We start from the raw sequence: 24747 nt of genomic DNA, 5'->3' as shown, positions 1-24747 counted from the left end.
GTGAAGTATACTTTATGTGGATAACTAATTTGTAAAGAATTAGAACAACATAATTTGGCTAACGTTAAAAAAAATAAAAGCACACAGCATTAAGAACATCTATAAGAGGGACATCTGACCCTGTTAAGGAAGTTGAGGAAGTCTTTCTCAGAGAAGTTGTACTTAAAATGGCAGAGAGAGGAGAGCATGTCAGGCAGAAGGAACAGCACGTGCCAAGGCCCTGTGGCAGAGGATGACATGTAGACCAGTAGAGCTGAAGTATTTCACATTTAATGGCTCAGTAGAGAAAGATGAGCCTACAAATAAATACATTAAAGGAGCATCTGGAAACAGAAAAAAAAATACTAGAAGAATATTCTACACAAAAGCCAAGGAAAGGGGTTTCTTCAAGGAGAAAATGGTCAACAGAGTTGAATGCTACCGAAAGGTCCAGAAGCATGAAGACCTAAAGATGTCTGTTGGATTTTGGAACACGGAGGTCACGGTTGTTATTTCTTCTTAGTAAGCATTGTTTTACCTCAGTTGCTTAGCTTAATTGGCAGAGTAGGAGGTGAAGTGAGTAGAAGAGAAGCACAGTATTATAGAATAATTCCAACTATACAAAATGTTAGTGTGTGTATGTATAGTGCACAGAAACAACAAAAAAAAGGAAGACATACACTGAAATTACTGAATACATACAGACAGATTATGGATAACTTTTGTTTATATTTTTGTAATAATTTTAATTTTTTTACGATGTGCAAATGTTATAGAAACAAAAAAGGCTTTTAATTTGTCACTTTCAAATTATATAGAGCCAGAAGAAAATGATAAAGTCCAGAATTAATTCTGCAGATACCTCTACGTATGGATTTAGCAGCATAATCTTTTAATGAAAGGAAGAGGGAGAAGAGTGTTTATTTGGGCTTCTTATTGTAGAACAGGATAAACAAAAGTAACATTCTAAAAATCATTATATTTTAGACAGGTAATGTCAAAAGGTATGAATAATTTTACCCTTCCTATTCAGAATCTCTCTGAAGTCATGTTTTACAAAATTGTTAAATTTGAAAAGTTAGATGTTTAAGGGGGAGAAAAGTCGGCAGTCACAAGGAGCTGTAAAAGATGCTAAAGATGGCTGATCTTACAACCTTTCATATTCTTTTACACTCTTGCCTCCACTTACCCAGTGGCACACTTCTTGTATTCATTGCCAGAGAAACCACAATTGCCAAATCTGTCACCTTTGGAATTCACATCAATGAAACAATCCCTTGGAGCAGCCTTGGCTTCTGGAACAGCAAAAAAAATTTTTTTTGTACACCTGAAACTAATACAACATTGTAAATCAACTATACCCCAATAAGATTAAAATTTAAAAAAAATATATTTTTAAGTTATGGCAATTTAATTCAGAAATAAAAGTATTCCCTACGACAGTCCATACGCCTGGATAAACTGCCTCAACACCTCTGAAAAGGTTTCAGGGCCTACATATAAAACATTTTGTTCCACATTTTATAATTGACAACAAAATGTGAAAATAAAGCTTAGATGGTACTTAAAAGTTAGCCTGGACTCAAGTCCTCAAAGAAGTGTCATTAAACAAGGTGAAATTATTAACCATGATGGGACTTGGCTGGTGGTGCAGTGGTTAAGAATCCGCCTGCCAATGCAGGGGACATGGGTTCAAGCCCTGGTCCGGGAAGATCCCACATGCTGCGGAGCAACTAAGCCCACGAGCCACAACTACTGAGCCCGCGAGCCACAACTACTGAAGCCCAAGTGCCTAGAGCCCGTGCTCCACAACAAGAGAAGCCACCACAAGGAGAAGTCTACACACGCAGTGAAGAGTAGCCCCCGCTCGCTGCAACTAGAGAAAGCCTGCGCGCAGCAACAAAGACCCAACGCAGCCAGAAATAAATAAATAAATTTATATTAACCATGATGAAATTAAAAACCATGCACAGTATGGTAGCACTTTCAGCATATTAATTCTCACTGCTCTCAAACACAGGTCTACTGCACCCCTGGTTAGATCAGGCTGGGAGGGTTGGTGAAAACACTTCCAGGTATTATTTTTTTTAACTTACCATATATGGATGCTTAATTTAGGTATTAATTACATTGACAAATAGCCGTGACAGCTAATAAAGTATCAATCCATTCTTGTTTTCTTATATTTTATATATGTACCACTTAATGTTTGATTTTTCCACTTAATTACGTATTCCTAAAAATATTTTATTTGTAAATATTTTGAAGCCAAAATGGCAGTACATTCTATCTAATAATGGAAATTCATGTGTCTGTCTTACACACCTGATACTAGGTTGTTCAGTTTACAAGAAAATGGATATGAGGTGAAAGGAGTTGGAAGAAAAAAGAAGTGGAGGATCAAGTAATCTGACAATGGATGCAGAATACTTGCACAGGATAAACGTCACATGGCAGTAACTCTAGCTAAGCACATGCTCACACTCACATTTATATCAGGAAAAAGTGACTAAATTAATAACAAGCCCCCCCCAATAATGTTGTTCCTTCGATCGTCCTAGACTTTTTTGCAGACCTCTACAAAGATAATATACTTGCTAAATAATAGCATTTGCTTCTCTAAAATGCCTATCTGTAAGTACTTTTTTGGTCTGCAATAACCTGTCCATTCCTGCAAAATATATCAGAAGTTCACAGCTCTCTACCACTGTGTCCCATGACCTGATTAACATAAAGGAAGTCCCATTTCATGCTTAGTCTTCTCTCCTCCGACCCTATCTGATCAAGGTTCCCATGACCCACCCCCTCCTTGGGTTTGATTAATTTGCTAGAGTGGCTCACAGAACTCAGAGAAACATTTTACTCACTAGATTACTGGTGTATTATCAAAGAATATAACTCAGGAACAGCCAGATGGAAGAGATGCATACGCAAGATATAGAGAAAGGGGCCTGGAGGTTCCAGGCCCCGCCAAGTGTGACACTCCCTGCATCTCCACTTGTTCACCAAGCCAGAAGCTCTCCAAACCCTGTCCTTTGGGGTTTTCATGGAGGCTTCATTACATAGACATGATTGATTAAATCACTGGCCACTTGTGAGTACGGCAATCTCCAGTCCCAGAGGTGGGGGAGCTGAAAGTTCCAACCGCTAATCACAGGGTTAGTTCCCTGGCAACCAGCCCCATCCTTATGTCACTGAGGGACTTTCCAAAAGTCACTTCATTGACATAACAAAAGACACTTTTACAGCTCTCATCACTTGGGAAATTCCAAGGGTTTTAGGAGCTCATGCCAGGAACTGGACAAAGACCAATTTTTTTTGGTTTGTTATAAATCACAACAGTCAACACTGTTCTACCTAAAATTATAATTAATCCATATTAAGAGGATGGAGAATGAAAAATGAGCATGAGTAGGATGAGAGTTGACAAGTGTTGAGAGAAGAGAAGGTAAGACATAAAATTCTCATCCTCTACAGTGAAAAATTAACAGTTAATAACTAGAATGGAAAAATCCAAAAGTAGCATTACCAAGAAATTATCTAAAGACCTGGAGCAAGTAAGTAACAAAGTAATCGGCTAGAAATCAGCAAGAAAAGGTAGAAATGGTTGCCTTAAGGGATGGGGCTATTATGGGGAGGCACACTTTACTTTTTCATAAAATCTTGTGAATGATTTGGCTCTTTAATCTACTGTATGTATAACTTTGATAAAAATGAAATAGTTAAAAAGAGACACAATAAAAAATATATTAAATACTACTAGGAAAAGAATGGATTCCATTTATATAATAGAATACTCTAATGCTCTGTGATCTAAATATAGCAATACAGATGGATTGCAAAAACATTTTGAGTGAACAATGAAAACAGAAGACCCATATGTATGTCCCCATACTATTTACATGAATTTATTAAAGCTAGAATACAATACTGTGTATATATATGTATACACATAATGTTAATATACACAGGATAGAGAGGTGAGAAAGTGTGATAAAAACAAAAATCACCAACTGAACTTGGACACATCAAATTAATGACCATGATTGCCTACAGAGAAGGAAAGAGGGTAACATGATAGGAGAGAGGAAACGGGAGAATTTCAATTTTAGCAATAACGTTTGCTTTCCATTTTTAACAAAAACTAAAACAAAAAAATAAAGTCACAGCAATCAATATAAATAACATATCTTACTTGAGCCAAAGATGACTTGACACTGAGCATCATAATATTGGCACATGCCATTGTAACAATAGGCTCTGTTATTCTGGCAAGGGTATCCATTCTGAATAAAAACATCTGGCTGACAGAACTGAGAAGAACCGTTGCAATATTCTGGAACATCACATTCATTGGTTTTTCCTCGGCACAAAGTACCTCCTGGAAGGAACTAGGGTAATGGGATTGAAATTGAAAAGGAATATCAGGAAAATTCCCACAAATTAATCAAATTGGAAACCACAATATTTATATCTATAAAAAGTTCTAACAAAAACAAAAGATTAAACAACCCAATAGAAAAATGAACAAAGGCCCGTAATAGGCTATTCATAAAAGTCATGAAACATGGAAAATGAAAAAGCATAGCCTCATTGATAACCAAAAGAAATGCAAATTAAACTAAGATATAAAAGCACTTTACAACTATCAAACTAACCTGGATTGTAACACTGGCTAGCAACCAATGTTAGTATGAGGAAACAAAAATAGTGCGGATGTAATCTATACTGTACACTGTACAGTAATCAGTGTATTGATTAGACTGGCAATTACAGACTGGCACATTTGTAGAAGGTATATAAAATGCGTGTCAAAAATTTTCATATGCATACTCTGTCCCAACAATTCCACTTATAAGCAAATATTGGAAGCTATCTAAATGTCCATCATTGGTAGACCAGATAAAGAAATTATGGTACAGCCATACAAAGGAATACTAACTATATAACCTTGTAGAACTACATGAATGGAAGAAAATCCATGGTATCTTACTGAAAAAAGTACATAGTAAAAATATGTATACCCATGTTTACACACTTTCACACAGACACACACCTACACACACACTCATACTCACATTTACATAGGAAAAAGTGACTAACAACAAATTATCAAACAATGGCTACCTGAAGAGGGTAAAATGATAGAGGGTCTTTCAGTGTCTACTTTCTATTGTTGAATTCTTAATGAAAAACATAGATCACTCTTAAATCAGAAAAAAAAATGTTTTTACTTAAGAAAAAAATTCTCTCTAGACCATTTGTCATAAAAGAACATGACACAAAACTGCAAACAAGTGTCATAAAACTTTTCATGTAATCATGTAATAAAAATAGTGCTCTCTTACAGATCAGAGAAAACCAATTTTGATATATGCATATTTTTCCTTTTTCTATTTTTTCCAAATACGGAGGAATTCCCTACCCAACAGTCTTGACAACAGTCGCCATATGCACATTCAGCAGATGATTTAAGTTTACAAGTACTTCCTTCACAACAAGGGTCCAATTCACATTCCTGTGAAGAGAAAATGACTGTCAATAAAGAAATAAATTATTGCCATCAATATTCATTAATAAAATTCTTATCTTAGACCTATGCTTCCTTCTAACCTGACTGTAACAGTTACTCTCTGGAAACAGTCCCTTACTATCCTTCTGGATTTATCAGTGACTCTTTAGCTATTATCTAGGTCTCAACATATTTCAAAGGACTGAAATCACAGAGAGTATGTGTCTTAGTCTGCTGGGATTGTCAGAACAAGATACCATAGACTAATGACTTAAACAAAAGAAATTTATTACGTCAGCTCTGAAGGCTAGAGGGCCAAGATGAAAGTTCCAGCCAATTCAGTTTCTGGCACAGACTCTCTTCCTTGGCTTGCAGACAGCTGCCTTCTTGCTGTGTGCTCACATGGCCTTTCTTCAGTGCATGTGTTCAGAGAGAAAGCAAGCAAACTCTCCAGTGTCTCTTTTTTATAAGGACTCTAATCCTATCAGATCAAGGCCCACTCTTATGACCTCATTTAACCTTAATTACTTTCCTAGAGATCCCTTCTCCAAATACAGACATACTTGGGGGTTAGGGCTTCAACATATGAATTTGGGGGACACAAACATTCAGTCTATAACAGTGTGTTTAATGATCACAGGAAATTAAGCATCCATAAATGCACTTCTCTTCATGCTCAAGGTCTGACTTCTCTGTTGGGTGAATTTGCACCCATGTGGACATTCTTTTTATCTTGCTTGGCTTCTCTCACCCCACTTTGGCCCACCATGGCTCCCTACCCCTGCTCCGAACCTTCCACCCAGTGACATCTACTCTCCTATGTTCCAACTAATGTCTTCAGGTATGAATTGTTTGAGAAGGGAAGGAGAAAGGAGAGGGGGAAAGAAGAAGACAGGAGAAAGGAGGAGGAGGAGAGAAGGGGGCAGGGGCTCTAAGCTTTAATTTTTGAAGAATATTTATTTTCCTATGTTGCAGAATTCTAGGCTGACGGTTTCTTCCTTTCAGAACCATAAATCTGCTGTTCTACTGTCTTCTGCTCCCAAAATCAGCTGCCATGTATACATTTGTTCCCCATTTTCTTCTGACTTCTTGCATTATTTTCTGCTTATCTCAGCACTTTGATTACAATGTGCCTACAATTGTTCTTAGTAATGATTCTGATTTGGCTTTACTTAGTGTTTTAGAATTGTAACTTAACATTTTCTGTTAAATATGGGAAATTTTCAGCCATTATTTCTTTGAATACTTTTCCCATCTCATTCTCACTCTTCTCTTGGGATTTCACTTATAATTACATTAGGCTCTTTGATATTGCCTACATGTCCCTGATGCTCTGTTCATTTTTCTTTAATCTTTCTTCTTTTTTCTTTAGATTGGATTATTTCTTTTGTTCTACTTCATGTTCATTGACTCTTTTTATGCCATCCTAATCTGCTATTAATTCTACCCAGTGAATCTTTCATTTATTAGACTTTTTAGTTCTATAATTTCCATTTGGTTCTTTATTATACATTTCTCTGCTGAGATTCTTCATATGTTTACTCATGAAGACCATATTTTTAATTCTCTGATGATAAAGAGTGGACTATAATTCATGGCAGCTTTATTCATAATAGCAAAATGTTAGAAACAACCTAGATATCCTTTGATGGGTGAATGGTTAAACAAACTTCAGATAGGCCCTTAGAGCTGGTGGAAATACCACCCTAAACATTATTGCAAATCTCTGAAGTAATATCCATACAATGGACTGTTACTCGCTAATAAAAAATTAAAAAAATATTAACACATGCAACAACCTAGACTGACCTCAAAGGCATTACGCTTAGTGAAAAAAAGTCAGTCTCAAAAGGTTATATGTTGTATGATTCCATTTATTATTATTATTTTTAAAGATTATTTATTTATTTTTGGCTGTGTCGCGTCTTAGTTGCAGCATGTGGGATCTTCATTGAGGCGTGTGGGATCTTTTGTTGCGGCGTGCAGGCTCTTCATTGCAGCTCTCGAGCTTCTCTCTAGTTGTGGCATGTGGGTTTTCTCTTCTCTAGTTGTGGCTCCAGCCACTTGGGCTCTGTAGTTTGCAGCATGCGGGCTCTCTAGTTGAGGCGCATGAGCTTGTTTGAGGCGCGTGAGCTCATTGTTTGTGGTGCGCAGACTTAGTTGCCCCAAGGCATGTGGGATCTTAGTTCCCTGACCAGGGATCGAACATGCGTCCCCTGCATTGTAAGGCGGATTCTTTACCACTGGACCACCAGGGAAGTCCCTCCATTTATTATTATTTCTTTTAAGTCTTTATTGAATTTGTTACAACATTGCTTCTGTTTTATGCTTTGGTTTTTTGGCCCGAGGCATGTGGAATCTTAACTCCCTGACCAGGGATTGAACCCACACCCCCTTCATTGGCAGGCAAAGTCCTAACCACTGGACCACCAGGGAAGTCCCTCTATTTATTATTGAAATGGCAAACATTATTGAAATGGCAAAACCACAGATGGAAGCCAGGGGCAGGGATAAGGGCTGGAGTCAGGGTGGGTGTAATTACAACAAGGTAGCAGGAGGGTGTTCTTTTGTGGTGACGGAACAGTTCTGTATTTTAATTGAGGTGGTGGTTACATAAATCTATATATGGAATAAAACGGCATAAAAGTTCACACACACACACACACACCAATGCAGGTTAAAATGGTAAAAGCTCAATAAAGTCTGTAATCTAGTTAACATACCAATGTCAGTGTCCTGGTTTTTATACTGCACTATAACTATATAATTTGTCACCCTTTGGGGGAAACTGAGCAAAAAATACATAGGACTCTTTGGACTGTTTTTCCAATGGTCTGTCAGTTTATAATAATTTCATAATAAAAATTTGAAAATTTGAAAAATGATCTATACCTTGCACCATACAAAATATTAAGTCAAAATGTATCATAAACCTAAATGTAAAACCTAAAACAATGGACTCCCCTGGTGGCACAGTGGTTAAGAGTCCACCTGCCAATGCAGGGGACAGAGGTTCGAGCCCTGGTCCGGGAAGATCCCACATGCCGTGGAGCAACAAAGCCCATGCGCCACAACTACTGAGCCTGTGCTCTAGAGCCCGTGAGCCACAACTACTGAGCCCACGTGCCACAACTAGCAAAGCCCGCACGCCTGGAGCCTGTGCTCCGCAACAAGAGAAGACGCTGCAATGAGAAGACTGTGCACCGCAACGAAGGGTAGCCCCCCCCACCACAACTAGAGAAAGCCTGTGTGCAGCAACAAAGACCTAATGCAACCAAAAATAAATAAATAAAATCGAAATAAAGTTATTTTTTAAAAAAACCTAAAATGATAAAGCTTCTAGGAGAAAACATTTGAAATCTTGGACTAGGCAAAGATTTCTTAGATGTAACACCAAAAGCACAAAAACATATGTTTCACATAGGCAAACAGGTATCAAAACCTAACTTGTATGTGTTAAATGGGTGCAGTTCATTGTTGACAAGTGTTTATAATTGCCTGTTTCTTACCCTTTGCTTTGTCTTGACCAAACTTTAGTGAGCCTTCTCTCTTTCCTATATAGGCCCTTGAACTCTGTTTGTCTCCACAAAAAAAAAGGGAACAAGTATCCCCACCCCTTCCCAGCTTCTCCTGGCAATCAGCTGACCAAAAGACAACTTCCCATCAGACCTCACTGGCTTTTCTCCCCTGCTTATCCAGCTTCCCCATAAAAGATTCTGCTTATCTCTGTTTGCTCCCACATTTACCCTATAAAAGAAAAACCTTTTTGTTTGATTTTGAGACGCTTCCAGATGTCTGAGGTCAGTGTGTTCTCCCTACTACAATAGTCTTTCTTCTGGATAAAGCCTTTTCTTATCTAAGTCCGAATTTGGGGTGGGTTTTTTTTGACACTGTATTCAATTATACTTCAATACAGCTGTTAATTTTTTTTCACAACTACTGTGCAAGACAGACAGATGGCTTCATAAAAGAAAAGAGAATCCGGAAATAGACTATGTATACAGGAATTTTGTTTATGGTGAAAGTACCATTTTAAATGGTTTTGCAATAACTGACAATTAATGGGTAAAAGTTAATTCTCTAGCTCACTCCACATGACCCCCCCACACCAATTATAGAGCTAATACAAAAAACCGTAATTACAAAAATGCTAGAAAAAATTATAGAGGGGCTATATGATGATAATCTTGAAACACGAGTAAAACTTGTACCTTGCTCAGTTAACAAAACTATGGGGGACACTAAATGCCATGACATATTGTTGGTAAAAGTGCAAACTGACACAGCCTTTTTGTAGGAAATTTGGTAGTCTCTAATAAAATTAAAAACATGCATACTTTGCAATTCAATAATTCTACCTTTATGTAATTATCTTAGATAAATACTTGTATATGTATGTATGCACACACACACACACACACACGGAGCATATACAAGGATGTACTGTTTGCAACAGAAAAATACTAACTACAGTGAGTAAATGCCCTTTAATGAGAGTATGGTGAAATAAATCACAGTATATCCTTATACTGAAATACTAATCAGCAGATTAAAGGATTATGTGTAAATAACATAATGACGTGGGAAAAATCTGTAGGATATATTAATAGAAAAAAAACCTCTGCGTGCAATGTATTAAGTTGGATTTCATTTATGTAAAAAAATAAAATCCTGAAACAAACCCAACTATGGTACAAATGTTCATACTGTATATAGGTATATAAATGCATAGGATAAAATCTATAAAGAGACACACTGAACTCATAAGAATGGTTACCACTGCAGAAGGAAGGGAAAAAATGTATGGGAGAAATAAAGGGAAATTTTGCTTGTGCTTGCTATTTGAAACTTTTATACCAAGAAAAACACCTGTGATATTTGGGGGGAAGAGGTACTTTTTTCAAGAGTAATTTGTAGTGCAAAAGCTCGAGAAGCAAATATAGACTATTTCAATTAGTTCGATAATGAAGTAAATAGTCAGGAGAAATCAAAACATATATAATATTTTAGGAGAATGCCTGGAAAGAAGAGCTTGGTCATCCTAACAGTATAACATTAATTTAGAGACTAAACATAACCTCATTAGGCTTTATTTGCCTCACTTGAAAATGAGAATATAAAGAAATATCAACCTCCTAGAGTTATTGTGAGGATCACACCATGGAAAACATTTAGCAGAGGCTGCTGACATGCAGCAATAGTGCAATGAAGGCCCATGACAATTTCGTCATAAAATACATACTGCCTGGCAATTCCCTAGTGGTCCAGTGGTTAGGACTCTGTGCTCTCACTGCCGCGGGCCCAGGTTAGACCCCTGTTTGGGAAACTAAGATCTCACAAGCCAAGCGGCGTGCCCCTCCGCCGCAGAAAACAAAACCAAAAAAACGTACTGCCTTTCTAGAATGTAAAGCCTTCTGGCAAAAGCCAGGGATGTGTGGTCAGGTAAGGGAGAAGAAGCAGCACTTGTGGAAAAGATTGAGAATATAGTAAAGTTTACATACAATTGAACCAATTTCTTTAAAATTTAAATTTTTTTAATTTTTGAAATTTAATTAAAACTTTTTTTCCTCCTAAGCCTTGTCTAGGAAGTCTTAAGTAGGCCATTTTGAGAGGAGAATGGCTAAGATATAGAAGAAGAAGAATAAAGACGGGCACAGACTTATGGCAGTAAGTGTGGGCAACAGGTGTGAGAAAGCCAGAGAGCGGTAGGTGAACTGAAGCTTACTAAAGGGAGGATGTTAATTTGAGTTGCAAGAACTTTGTTAATGAAGAACTCTGGACAATGGGCCAGCTTCAATTTATTATTAAAATGAGGTCAACTGAATAAATGTTTCTGCAATGGCAGTGCCAGAATAGTAAAAGTTTCTAAGTAAAGAGCCAAGAGAAAAACTGATTCGTTCTTTAAAATCAATAAATGACTCAGTAACCATAACAGAAATGGTAGAAGGTAGCAAAAAACAGAAGAATAAACATGGTGCTTTCCTGGACACCAAAACAGATGACACCATTGGTTATGTTCTAGGAAGGAGGGGATGATCAATCCCAGGAACATTATGCCCACAAGCAAAATACCACTCCTCATTTTGCCACTATATTTTACTTTAGCTCCTATGCTAGAGTTGCCCAAAGCGAGCTATTTTATTCTTTTGCAAATCCCAAGGTAACTTCGCAAAGCAAACATCACACATTAAACTGACCTTTGGAGTACCGCAGTCACACTCTTCCCCAGGGTCCACCAATTTATTACCACAGAAAGGAGCGCTGTAAGCTTCGTCAGGCTTTGGAATATTAAGAAGGCAGTTTCCACCTTTATTTAAAGTTAACTTCTCAAAGTCTTCTGCACTGCAGGTGCTGAAGTTTCTGGAACCTCTGTAATAAACATGAAGAAAAAGATCTTAAGTCATAGCAATTACTCACTTTGAAAATCTTAAGTCATGTCTTCAACCAACAAGAAGTGAACATTTAATTCATTGCAGCTCTATTTACAATAGCCCAGAGATGGAAACAACCTAAGTGTCCATCATCGGATGAATGGATAAAGAAGATGTGGCACATATATACAATGGAATATTACTCAGCCATAAAAAGAGACGAAATTGAGCTATTTGTAATGAGGTGGATAGACCTAGAGTCTGTCATACAGAGTGAAGTCAGTCAGAAAGAGAGAGACAAATACTGTATGCTAACACATATATATGGAATTTAAAAAAAAAAAAATGTCATGAAAAACCTAGGGGTGAAACAGGAATAAAGACACAGACTTACTAGAGAATGGACTTGAGGCTATGGGGAGGGGGAAGGGTAAACAGTGACAAAGCGATAAAGAGGCATGGACATATATACACTACCAAACGTAAGGTAGATAGCTAGTGGGAAGCAGCCGCATAGCACAGGGAGATCAGCTCCGTGCTTTGTGACCGCCTGGAGGGGTGGGATAGGGAGGGTGGGAGGGAGGGAGACGCAAGCGGGAAGAGATATGGGAATATATGTATATATATAACTGATTCATTTTGTTGTGAAGCTGAAACTAACATACCACTGTAAAGCAATTATACTCCAATAAAGATGTTAAAAAAAAAAAAAAAAGAAGTGAACATTTAAAATGGCAGAGGGGGCTTCCCTGGTGGCGCAGTGGTTGGGAGTCCGCCTGCCGATGCAGGGGACATGGGTTCGTGCCCCGGTCCGGGAAGATCCCACATGCCGCGGAGCGGCTAGGCCCGTGAGCCATGGCCGCTGAGCCTGCGCGTCCGGAGCCTGTGCTCCGCAATGGGAGAGGCCACAACAGTGAGAGGCCCGCATAACAATAAATAAATAAATAAATAAAATAAAATAAAATAAAATGGCAGAGGAAGTTCCCTGGCTGTCCAGTGGTTAAGACTCCATGCTTTCCCTACCAAGGGTCCAGGTTCAGTCTCTGGTTGGGGAACAAAGATCCTGCAAACCGCGAGACATGGCGGGGAAAAAAAAAAACGGCAGGGGTTTCCCTGGTGGCACAGTGGTTGAGAGTCTGGCTGCCGATGCAGGGGACACGGGTTCGTGCCCCGGTCTGGGAAGATCCCACATGCCGCGGAGCGGCTGGGCCTGTGAGCCATGGCCACTGAGCCTGCGCGTCCGGAGCCTGTGCTCCGCAACGGGAGAGGCCACAACAGTGAGAGGCCCGCGTACCACACACAAAAAAATAAAATAAAATAAAATAAAATGGCAAAAAATAAAATGGCAGAAGATACAGAAAATATTCACAGAATCATAAATCTCAGCATCAGAAGAGACCTCAAAAATTATCTAGTCCTCTCTAGAATTAAGTTTTATTTGTCTTCCATAGTAAAGGTTCTTCAAATATGTGAAGCGAGCTCTGTTTCCCCAACCTCTTTTCACTCTGTTGAAATGACGTTCCTGCGCTCCCCTCACTAACACTTACGAGGAGCTATGTGACAATAACATGAATCCAGTGACGATGCACGCACTGTAGCTACCAAGGAGCAGCCTGCACAGGGCAGAATTTCAGCTACAGTCTGAGGTTCAAATGCCTCTGATGGTAATTTCTAAGAACTGTAGTTAATACTCTGAAGGCTAGATGGGCTTCTAGAAACGGTCCAACTTGAACTGTCTATGTGGTATTTATACGAACACAATTTTGATGTGTTTCTATGTGTTGCTGGGTTGTTTTTAGTTATTGTTTTACTCAATAACGATATTTTTAGATAGTCCCACTGGCTAGGTTCACTTTTGAAGACTAGTGGGAGACACACTCATCTATAAAACAAGAACCTTTGAGAAATCCAAGTCACATTAAAATTTTATTGGGGGCGTTTGGTGCCCTGAAAGAATCTTTTTCATCAGTTTGAGCAATGGTACCAAAAGTAACAGTGGGAATGAGAACCATGTTACGTTACAGTGATTGAGAAAGCATTCCTATTGATTCCGTGTCTTCTGTACATCCAAGGAATCTAAGAAACAGATCCCTTCTGGGAGACTTTGTCCCCTGGGTAAACTCTTCTTTGCTAACCGGCCCAGAGTCTCCCAGGAAGTAGACAGTCCTGGCTCCTGGCTCTTCGGACTGGAAAGCAGTCACACAGAAAGTAAAGACCTAGCACAAGATTTCCGACAATGACAAAAACACTCGTTTTCCACATTCTTCTTTTTCTTGCTACTCTCTGCTTAGGAATATTGTAAGGAGGAGTCCTTTTGTACAACACTGTTCCTTCAACAAATATTTGTGGAACATCTATCATGTACAAGGCACTCTTCTTCGTGCAGGGGAGAAAACAGTAAACAAGGCAGACAAAAATCCCCGCCCCTGTGAAGGCAACATTCTATTGAGTGAAACAGACTATAAACATAATGAAGAAATAAATTCAATAGTACATTAGAAGACAAGTCACGTTGGGGAAAAAGATGAGGAGGTGAAGAGGACGACCTCTGCAGGGGGAGGAGCGACTACAGTTTTTCAAAGAGCTGTCAGGACAGGCACTTCAAATACTGAGACAACTGAATCAAAACTGGATTTCTAGGGGAAGAACATTACCGGCAGAAGAAACAGTAAGTGCAAAAGCCCGAAGGGAGAGGCCTGCCTGTTCAAGGAACAGATAAGGAAGCCAGCGTGGCTGGAGTGGAGTGAGACAGTGAGGGATACAGACAGCAAGGTGTGAAGAGGCCATTGCAAGAATCTGACTTTTTACGATGAGTGAAATAAGGAGGGGAATGACACAATGGAAAGCGTGAAGCAGGAATGATGTGATCTGATTTACGTTTTAATAAAATCACCATGTTTGCTATGTTAAGCAGGAAGAAGTCCACTCAACAGATGATGACGGACCAACTGGCAGTGGTGAAAGCAGTAAGAAGGGTTTGGATTATTTATATGGTTTAAAGAAATAGGCATTAAGGCAAAGAATGTGAGAAAAGAGAAGTCAAGGGTGACTGAGATTTTTGTCCTGAGCTACTAGAAGGAAGGCGCTATCATTAACTATCACGGGAAGATGGGGGCAGAGCAGGTTTTAGGAAGGACAACAAGAGTTTGAGTCTAAGGACCTCAAGTAGAAATGTCAAACTAGAGCATGTGATAATTATCTGATAAACAAGGAGACTTCAATTTAAACAATTGTTTTTTATTTCCTATTATTGTTCTTTATATGGCTAGTACATTGCCTACCACACAGTACATATTCAATAATGTTTTCTGTAAGAATATATTAATCAGCTGATAGTCACAGGAGTTGTACAGACATATGTGTATATTTCCTACACTTGAGCTCCTAATTTTAATCTACAAAGTTCACCACTTCTGAACAGATTATTTTTGAAATAAGCTTGTTATACAGTCCTTGGAACACATTTTCTCATAGAAACAATGTTTTATATGTGTGATCCTAAAGCAATCTACAAAAAAAAAAAATCTGTTTCACCCACAATGAAGTTGACTATCATACTGAAAAGGATAACAAAATCATAACCGCTTCTTCTGCTGTTTAGTATGTGGAGATAATAACAAACATCCCCACGTTGGCCTTCACTAACACTGTGGATAATAAAATGAAGATATTCTCTCCCTAGTCATCCTTGGATGTCACCTACAGTAATAAGAAGGATGATCTTTCTCCTGACACTCGGCTTGAATAATAGCAACTAAAATACCCCTACTCTCTATCACTTCTGGGAACTAAGATATGAATCTAAAGCATCTCCGAATCTCTTCTGTCACATCTAGGTGAGTTTTATAAAACTGATTCAAAAGGAGATACATGGGACTAACAGTGATGGAAATGGTCCCCCAGGATATGACCAAAAAAACCCCAACTATCATTTAAAACATTCTCTCTATGACTAACCTGGAAATAACCAAAACCACCAAAACCACCACTACCATCCTAACCCCACAGCCTAGGAACAGGAAGTCCTAAGAAAGAACTCTAAGTGATGGCACTTAATCAGATCAATTTTTTTAAAAAAGAGCACTCTTTTAAAAGCCTCCGATTATGGAGGCTTTCTGATGTAGGTGGCATTGAGGGACAGAGTTAAGAAAGCCATTTCTCTAGAAAGGTACCTCCCAGGAAAAGCACCCCTCACACGCCCAGGAATCCAAGAGCAGTGTGTGAGGGGAATACTACCAGGTCCCTCAAATATCTTAAATAATGATAAAAAATTATATTACAAAGTTAATTATCCACTTTTTAAACAGAACTGGATCCAACTGATTATCTGTAAAAACACTAGCATCTATATCACTTGCATCTAAAAAAAAAGCCTAACTTATAACAGTCAACTAATGTTCATGAAATAGCATATGAAGTAGTAGGTGGGAAATCTGTCCTCAAAAAGAAGATTTAATATGCCAAAGATAACATAATCCTACTTCTCAAATTATTTCTTACCAAAACTTGTTCAAATATAATGCCCAATACTTTATCAAAACATAACATGAAGACACAAGATACTGTGAGAAGAACTATAAAAAAATTAAAAGACACTATAAGGGGAAAAAAAAAACAGATATAGTCCCATAAAGTCTCTAGATACTAGAATTATCAAACAATAACCCAGGAAGAGAAAATCTGTGCTTCCTATGGTCAGAGAGAAAAATGAGAAGCTTGAAAATTTTAGCAGGGAACTAAAATCCATAGCTGTAATACAGCAGATTTGATGTGTTTTTCTAAAACACATTCTTTACACATTTAAAATACCCTGAAATTGAGATTCATCTTAAAATTTGAATTAACTTGATAGTCACCATTTTTTTCATTCTAAGTGGTATGTTAATAATGGTATCTTATAATCAGTGTCACCTACATTTGCATAAATACAGTGTATTAGTGATCATATTAAACGTAAGTAGATTAAATGATTCAATTAAGAGACAAATATTGCCAGGCTGGATTAAGAAAATAAAACCTAAATATAGGTTGTTTAGAAACATATATCTAAAACACAAGAATAAAGAAAAGTTCAAAGTAAAGGAATAGAAAACATATACTGTCAACATTACCAAAAAAAAAAACAAATCTGGGACAGCTAAATTAATATCAGACAAAACTGACCACTCTAGCTAATGCAATAAAAAAGGAAATGAAAGACATACAAATTGGGAAGAAAGAAACAAAACTGTCTTTGTTTGCAGATCTCTGCCTGCTGCTGGACTGCTGCAGCTTGTGCCCAGACCCACGCTGAGTGCCCACACCAGCCCCTCTTGTCCCAGCACTGCTCCCCCCCACCCCAGGGAGAGGGTGCTGGTGCTGGGAAAGGGGACAGCACACACTTAAAGGGAACAGAGCGGGCTCAGACCCAACCCTCAGCGCTCGTGCTCCAGCAACTGGGGACCAAACCCCAGGCCCAATAGGGCAGTGTTGCCACTGAGCAGAGGGGAAGTCCCGTCACAAACCCAGCTCCAGCTCCAGCCCCTCCATTCCCCATCCCAACCTCTGCTAAGGTGATAGCTTCCAGCACACGTTGAGGAAAGACATGACTTGTGTTCATGTCAAATCCAGCTCTCCCATGAAAATACAAATAACGCACTTTAAAAAACAGGCCGTACACCACATTAACAAATTGAAGAATAAAAACCATATGATCATCTCTATAGATGCAGAAAAAGCTTTTGATAAAATTCAATATCTGTTTAGGACAAACACTCTTCAGAAAGTAGGCAGAGAAGGAACATACCTCAACATAATAAAGGCCATATAGGACAAATCCACAGCTAACATCATTCTCAATGGTGAAAAGCTGAAAGCATTTCCTCTAAGATCAGGAATAAAACAAGTATGCCCACTCCTGCAACTTTTATTCAACATAGCTTTGGAAGTCCTAGCCACAGCAGTCAGAGAAGAAAAAGAAATAAAAGGAATTCAAATTGAAAGAGAAGAAGTAAAACTGTCACTGTCTGAAGACGACACGATGCTATACACAGAAAATCCTAAAGACCCTACCAGAAAACTACTAGAGCTCATCAATGAATTCGGTAAAGTTGCAGGATACAAAATGAATGCACAGAAATCTATTGCATTTCTATACACTAACAACAAAATATCAGAAAGTAAAATTAAGGAAACAATCCCATTTACCATCACATCAAAGAATAAAATACCCAGGAATAAACCAACTTAAGGAGGCAAAAGACCTGTATTCCAAAAACTATAAGACACTGATGAAAGAAGTTGAAGATGACACAAACAGATAGAAAGATATACCATGTTCTTGGATTGGAAGAATCAATATTGTTAAAATGACCATACTATTCAAGGCAATCTACAGATTCAATGCAATCCCTATCAAATTACCAATAGACAAAAAATTTTAAAACTTGCATGGAAACACAAAGACCCTGAATAGCCAAAACAATCTTGAGAAAGAAGAATGGAGCTGAAGGAATCACACTTCCTAACTTCAGACTATATTACAAAGCTACAGTCATCAAAACAGTATGGTACTGACACAAAAACAGAAATATAGATCAATGGAACAGGATAGAAAGCCACAGAAATAAGCCCACGCACTTATGGTCAATTAATCTATGACAAAGGAGGCAAGAATATACAATGGAGAAAAGACAGCTTCTTCAATTAGTGGTGTTGGGAAAACTAGACAGTTACATGTAAAAGAATGAAATTAGAACATTCTCTAACACTATATACAGAAATAAAGTCATAATGGATTAAAGACCTAACTATAAGACCAGATACTATAAAACTCTTAGAGGAAAACACAGGCAGAACACTTGTTGACATAAATTGCAGCAATATTTTTTGGATCCCTCTCTAAAAAATGAGTAACAGAAATAAAAACAAAAAATAAACAAATGGGACCTAATTAAACTTAAAAGTTTTTGCACAGCAAAGGAAACCATAAACAAAACGAAAAGACAACCTACAGACTGGGAGATAATATTAGCAAACGATGCAACCAACAAGGGATTAATTTCCAAAACATACAAACAGCTCATACTGCTTAACATCAAAAAAACAAACATCCCAATCAAAAAAATGGGCAGAAGATTTAAATAGACATTTCTCCAAAGAAGACATACAGATCACCAACAGGCACATGAAAAGATGCTTAATATCGCTATTATTAGAGAAATGCAAATCAAAACTCAATGAGTTATCACCTCACACCGGTCAGAATGGCAATCACTAAAAAGTCTACAAGTAATAAATGCTGGAGAGGGTGTGGAGAAAAAGGAACCCTCCTATACTCTTGGTGGGAATGCAAATTGATGCAGCCACTATGGAAAACAATGTGAAGGTTCCTTAAAAAACTAAAAATATAGCTACCATATGATCCTGCAATCCCATTCCTGGGCATACACCTGGGGAAAACTCTAATTCAAAAAGATACACATTACTCCAATCCAAACAATTCATTGTTTATTTTTAGCATTAAACAAATGTTCAATAGTTTTAAAAAAGCAAAAGGAAAAAGAATAAAAAGAAAGAATTCAGTTACTCACGATGCTCCTGAATTCATGATGCAGCTCTTTGCTCCACAATAACAATCTCTCCCATCATCATGATTCATTCCAAGGTTATGACCCAACTCATGAGCAACAATGGATGCAAATGTCTCCACTGTGATTTGCCCAAACTGCCCAAACACAGGAAGGTATTCATTAGGTTTCTGAACAAAAAGGATATGCTTTTTGTTTCTCAGATTACTTTTTCACAAAAGGAAATTCATCACTACAATACTGATAGCCTACGTAATAAAGCAAGCATCCAACATCAGTGTGTAGACACGGCAGTCTAGTAGGAAACTGGTGTGACTTAACATACTGATGATAGAGATAGACTCTTTAAGCAACAGATCAATTCCTTTAGCACCAACAGATTATTCATGGTGGTTGATGGGAAAACAAGTTCATGGTTCTGACTTAATTTTCTCAAATGGAACCTCTGTTTCCTCATCCATAAAAAGTGAGGCGCTAATAAACACACAATAAATATTAGAAAACTTAATTCAGTCTCCAGGGAAAGAACACATCTGCCACTTCTACCATGTCCCTCATAATAGCCAAAATATCGCGGTAAGGACTAGGAGAGGAAGTACAGAGTCACTGAATGTTGGACATTTCCTAATGCAGATTCCAAAGATGAACATCAAGAACAAAACATACCACGTTAATCCCGCCCGCGTGGCTCCTTGAACACACTGTTCCCACAAACGCCATTCCCGCGGTCCCACCAAAACCTTTCTTCCTAAATGAAGAGAACAGGTATAAGTTATAAAATGTACTTGGGGAGGAAAAGGTACACATTGCTCCTATTTCTTTGGGTAATCTTAAACTGATTGGTAGACCCTATGAAAACTGGGAGAAAAATGGCAAAGGTAAATAACATTTTAAAAATCACAATTCAATTAAAGACATTCTTTTTTATTATCAGAGTGGAGATTAATATTACAAATTCATTTTTCAGACAAATGAAGATACATTTTTGATATCAAACCAATTTGTTTTGTACCTTCTAGATGAAAAAACCTTCCTAAAATGCAGTATATCTATTTATTCAAAAACTCTATTGAGATCAGGTAACAAAATGACATATTCACACAGGAGGCTGCAGGCAGGGAGCACAGGAAACAGAAGAGACACGATGGTCTCCGTAGGGCTGCTCAATCATCGCGGACACACCTGTAACTAAGGACCTGGTCCCTCTGCCTGGAACTCTCCTCCCCAATATACAGCCCTAACTCACTCCCTCACCTGCTTCAGGTCTTTACACAAAGGTCATCTTCTCATTGAGGCCTTCCCTCGCCAAGCTACCTAAATTTTCAACCTCACTCCCCCCAATTCTTCTATCTCTACCCTCCCTGCTTTATTTTTCCTCCTTACTACTTATCATTATTTAGCATATTATATACACTTATTTATCTCACTTATGAGGTAAATCTCCTCCACCACAATATGAACTCCATGAGAGCAAGAAATTTTGTCTGTTTTGTTCACTGCTATACCCCAGAGCCTAGGAATACATCTAATAAATATCTTTTACATGAATGAATAAACCCTTCTCTCGGGCATCTGAACAGCCAGGACAAGAGGCCTAGAGATATTGACATAAGGGGATTGCCAAGAAAACATTTTAGCCAGATCACCCTGTAGTGAACCCCACAGTCCCCAAGCCCCACTTATGTCCTCAATGCTTCCGAAAGGAATTTTAGTACCCCATTCCTAACCACAAACAACCAGGGATTATTAGACATCTGGGAAACGCCTCTAACATGGCAGATGGAGACCAAACAGAGGAGACAGCTTGGTAGGTGTGGTTGGGCAAAGCACAGGGAGTGTGCCTGGTGCCTGTTCCTTTTGTGAATGAGAAGGCATGCTCACTGCCAGGGTATGAGGACACTTCCAGGTACAATTTTACTAAAAATTAATAAAAATGTCAGGATCAAGCTTTTGTGGTTATGGGGCCATAAAAATCCATTTAGGCATTCTCAGTGCCTTGCTTTAAACTAACTGGTATGACTAAGTAAATAAATAAGTAAATAAATAAATTAATTAAATCAAGGGAAATTTCTCCTCAGAAAAAAATTTTGAGTTTTAGGTACCATCAGCATTAAGGAAGGCAAAAATTATTACATAAAACATTTTTTGGCAAAAAGTCAGCCCACCAACCAGAAGATTTTTAAGAAGCAAGAAATTTTTTTAGTATTTTTAAGTGAGGGTTTTGTATTAACTTTTGGAATATATTTGTATTAAGTGATTACATAAGCTTAAGTTTTTTTATGGTTCCATGAAAATACTATGTAGAAAGAAGAAAATTTAAAAAAATATATCAGAAATATCTCAAAGAGAGTTTAAAAAATTATTATATCCATGAAATAAGAATTTGACCAGCTCTCTTCTCTTCTCTTCTCTGCCATCCTACGTACGGTTAAATTTGCTCCTCGCCATGTCTTCTCACAAGACTTTCAGGATCAAGCAATCCCTGGCCAAGAAACAAAAGCAGGGAATCGTCCCATTCCCCAGTGGATTCAAATGAAGACTGGTAATAAAATCAGGTACAACCCCAAGACGAGACATTGGAGAAGAACCAAGCTAGGTCTGTAAGGAGCCTCGCATATGAGGTGGCGCACATTTTTGCTGGGTCAAGGACACTTGCATCTTACCATATCACTCTGAGAACATCACTACTACCCAAACAGCTGGATGGGTTTTATTAGGAAAGTGATTTTTCTCTTTGTGTCAGTGTTTCTGCACTAATGCTTTGGCCCAGTAGTAAATATGTGGAACCTTTTGTTGGGATAAAAAAAAAAAGAATTTGACCATATAAAAATTTTAAGGGGGACAAAAAAGAGCTAAATATTAAACATTAAAAATAAGATAGCTGAAATGAAAAACTAATAAAAACCTTAGAAGGTAAATTTAAAGAAATATCCAGAAAGCAGAACAAAAAGACAAAGAGAAGGAGACAAAAGATAATAAAATTAGAGGACAAGCACCGGAAACTCAATAGCTGAGTAAAAGGAATCCAGAAGGAATGAAGAATAAAAATAAAGAGGATGAAATCATCTCCAAAATAGTTTGAGAAAAATTCCTAGAACTGCAGTTTCAAGATTGAAATTACCCACTAAGAACACAACACAGTGAGTGATAAAAGACCTACACCAAAGCGTAGCATCAGGAAAATTTAGAAGCCTGGGAACCAAGAGAAGATCCTACAAGTTTCCAAAGAAGAAAAAAAAAAAAGGCCACATACAAAAGATCAGGAACCAAAGTGAATTAAAGCTTCTCAATAGTAATTCTGGAAGTCAAAAGACAATGGCCATGCCTTCAAAATTCCGAAGGAAAACATTTCGTGCCTAGAATTTTATACTCAGCAAAATAACCTGAAATTTACAAAACAAACTAGAAAGCACACCTCTGAAAAACTGAGTTACTTAAGCCCTAGGATAATCAGAGTTCAAACTGAGATAATTTTTTTATTAATTGAAGTACAGTTGATTTACAATGTTTTGCTACTTTCTGGTGTACAGGAGATAATTTTTAAATTCTGTTTTGAGGCCGTGAAACACATTTTCCAACATGCAAGAGGTCAAAATTTTTTCTTTCAATATATCCTTACACAAGAAGAAACTAGAAAACATGCCATACCAAAATGAGGAAGTAAACCCAAGAAAGAGGAAGAAGGACATGGGATAAAGGTCACAGAGGCTCCAACACAAAAGACAGGTCTTATTATCATACTGTCACTTGTCCTACAGTAGCAAAAATTTTCCTCATTTAAATGAATGCTCAGAAACCTTAACAGAATGATTCTAATAAAAGAAAAAAAGCAAAAATTATTATTCTGATCATGCCATTAATAGTACCTTTAAAAAAAAATCACTTACAGAACTAGCTGTGCACTGTCATGTCTCCGACGTGTTATAAGAAACTTTTCCCGCCACTGTACAAAGTTCCCCAACACATCACCCGCACCTCCGATTATGTTGATCAGATTTCCATTTGTCCAAATCTCCAGCCCAACTAGCACAATTCGAATATTTAACATGATGTACATCTGGAAAGAAAACAAATAAAAATATATAAAATTTATTAAAGAATATGAGAATAATTCCTGGTTATATATCCGAAAAAAGAAAAAACACTAATTCAAAAAGATATGTTCACCCCAATGTTCACAGCAGCATTATTTACAATAGCCAGGATACGGAAGCAATCTAAGTGTCCATCAACAGATGAATGGGTAAGAAGGTGAGGTATATATATACACATACATACAATGGAATATTATTCAACCATAAAAAGAATGAAATTTTTGCCATTTGCAGCAGCATGCATGGACTTGGACAGTACTATGCTAAGTGAAATAAGTCAGAAAGAGAAAGACAAGTATAGTACAGTATCACTTACATGTGGAATCTAAAAACATACAACAAACTAGTGAATATAACAAAAAAGAAACAGACTCACAGATATAGAGAACAAACTAGTGGTTACCAGTGGGGAGAAGGAAGGGAGGGGGCAATACAGGGATAGGGGATTAAGAGGTACAAACTATTATATATAAAATAAGTTACAAGGATATATTGTACAACACAAGGAACAGTAGCCAATATTTTATAATAACTATAAATGGAGTATAACCTTTAAAAATTGTGAAACAGCATACTGTACACCTGTAACATATATAATATTGTACATCAACTATGCTTCAATAAAAAATAATACAATAAAATAAACAATATGAGAATATCTTTTAAGTAACACAACTACTTAAATTAAAAACAGGACTCCTCCCCTCCAAAAAAAATTCCCTTCAATATAATGAGACTCTAACTTCTCAAAGGGTCTCAGTTTCCTCATCCATAAAACAAAAGTAAAGATTCAAAATCCTTTTTATCTTCCATTCCAAAATCTGACAAACTCTGGATATTTAAAGTTTTGGGTATTTTGGTTCCAAAACTTTCCCTAAACTAATGCAAGCCTATTTATAGTCCATATTTAGCTCACTTAATGTAAATATTCATATATTTCACTACAGAAATGTCAATGAGGTTGATTACAAGGTGCTACCCCAGGACCCTGTTGGAGGTGTAATGTAATACATAGTGAACTGTATGTTATAAATGTATGCGAAGTGAACTATATTACCTACCTAAACTCTTAACTAAAATTCTAATGACATGCACCCCAAAGGTTTCAGATAAAGGATTATGGAACTCATATCTATTTCACAGAGATACTGTGAGGAATAAGTGAGTTAATAAATGTAAGGCAATTGACTCAGTTTCTAGAATGTTATAAATATCCAATAGAA

General features: G+C 37.5%; 1 protein-coding gene across 1 annotated transcript in view; it reads right to left on the bottom strand.

Annotated features, from left to right (window-relative positions):
• The window catches only part of ADAM9 (ADAM metallopeptidase domain 9), a 106308-nt gene that overhangs the window by 38924 nt on the left and 42637 nt on the right, over nucleotides 1-24747 (bottom strand). The window contains exons 9-15 of the mRNA XM_030833762.3: nucleotides 23318-23487; nucleotides 20097-20178; nucleotides 19434-19567; nucleotides 11689-11860; nucleotides 5405-5497; nucleotides 4175-4370; nucleotides 1169-1274 (exon numbers count right to left, since the gene is read on the bottom strand). Of these exons, the coding sequence (XP_030689622.1) occupies nucleotides 1169-1274; nucleotides 4175-4370; nucleotides 5405-5497; nucleotides 11689-11860; nucleotides 19434-19567; nucleotides 20097-20178; nucleotides 23318-23487 (953 nt within the window). The remainder of the gene's footprint in view (nucleotides 1-1168; nucleotides 1275-4174; nucleotides 4371-5404; nucleotides 5498-11688; nucleotides 11861-19433; nucleotides 19568-20096; nucleotides 20179-23317; nucleotides 23488-24747) is intronic.

The sequence above is a fragment of the Globicephala melas genome, chromosome 21 (assembly GCF_963455315.2).
Source record: "Globicephala melas chromosome 21, mGloMel1.2, whole genome shotgun sequence".
In the NCBI taxonomy this organism is placed as follows: Eukaryota; Metazoa; Chordata; class Mammalia; order Artiodactyla; family Delphinidae; genus Globicephala; species Globicephala melas.
The sequence above is the reverse complement of the archived record's forward strand: the minus strand, read 5'-3'. Positions and strand labels throughout refer to the sequence as shown.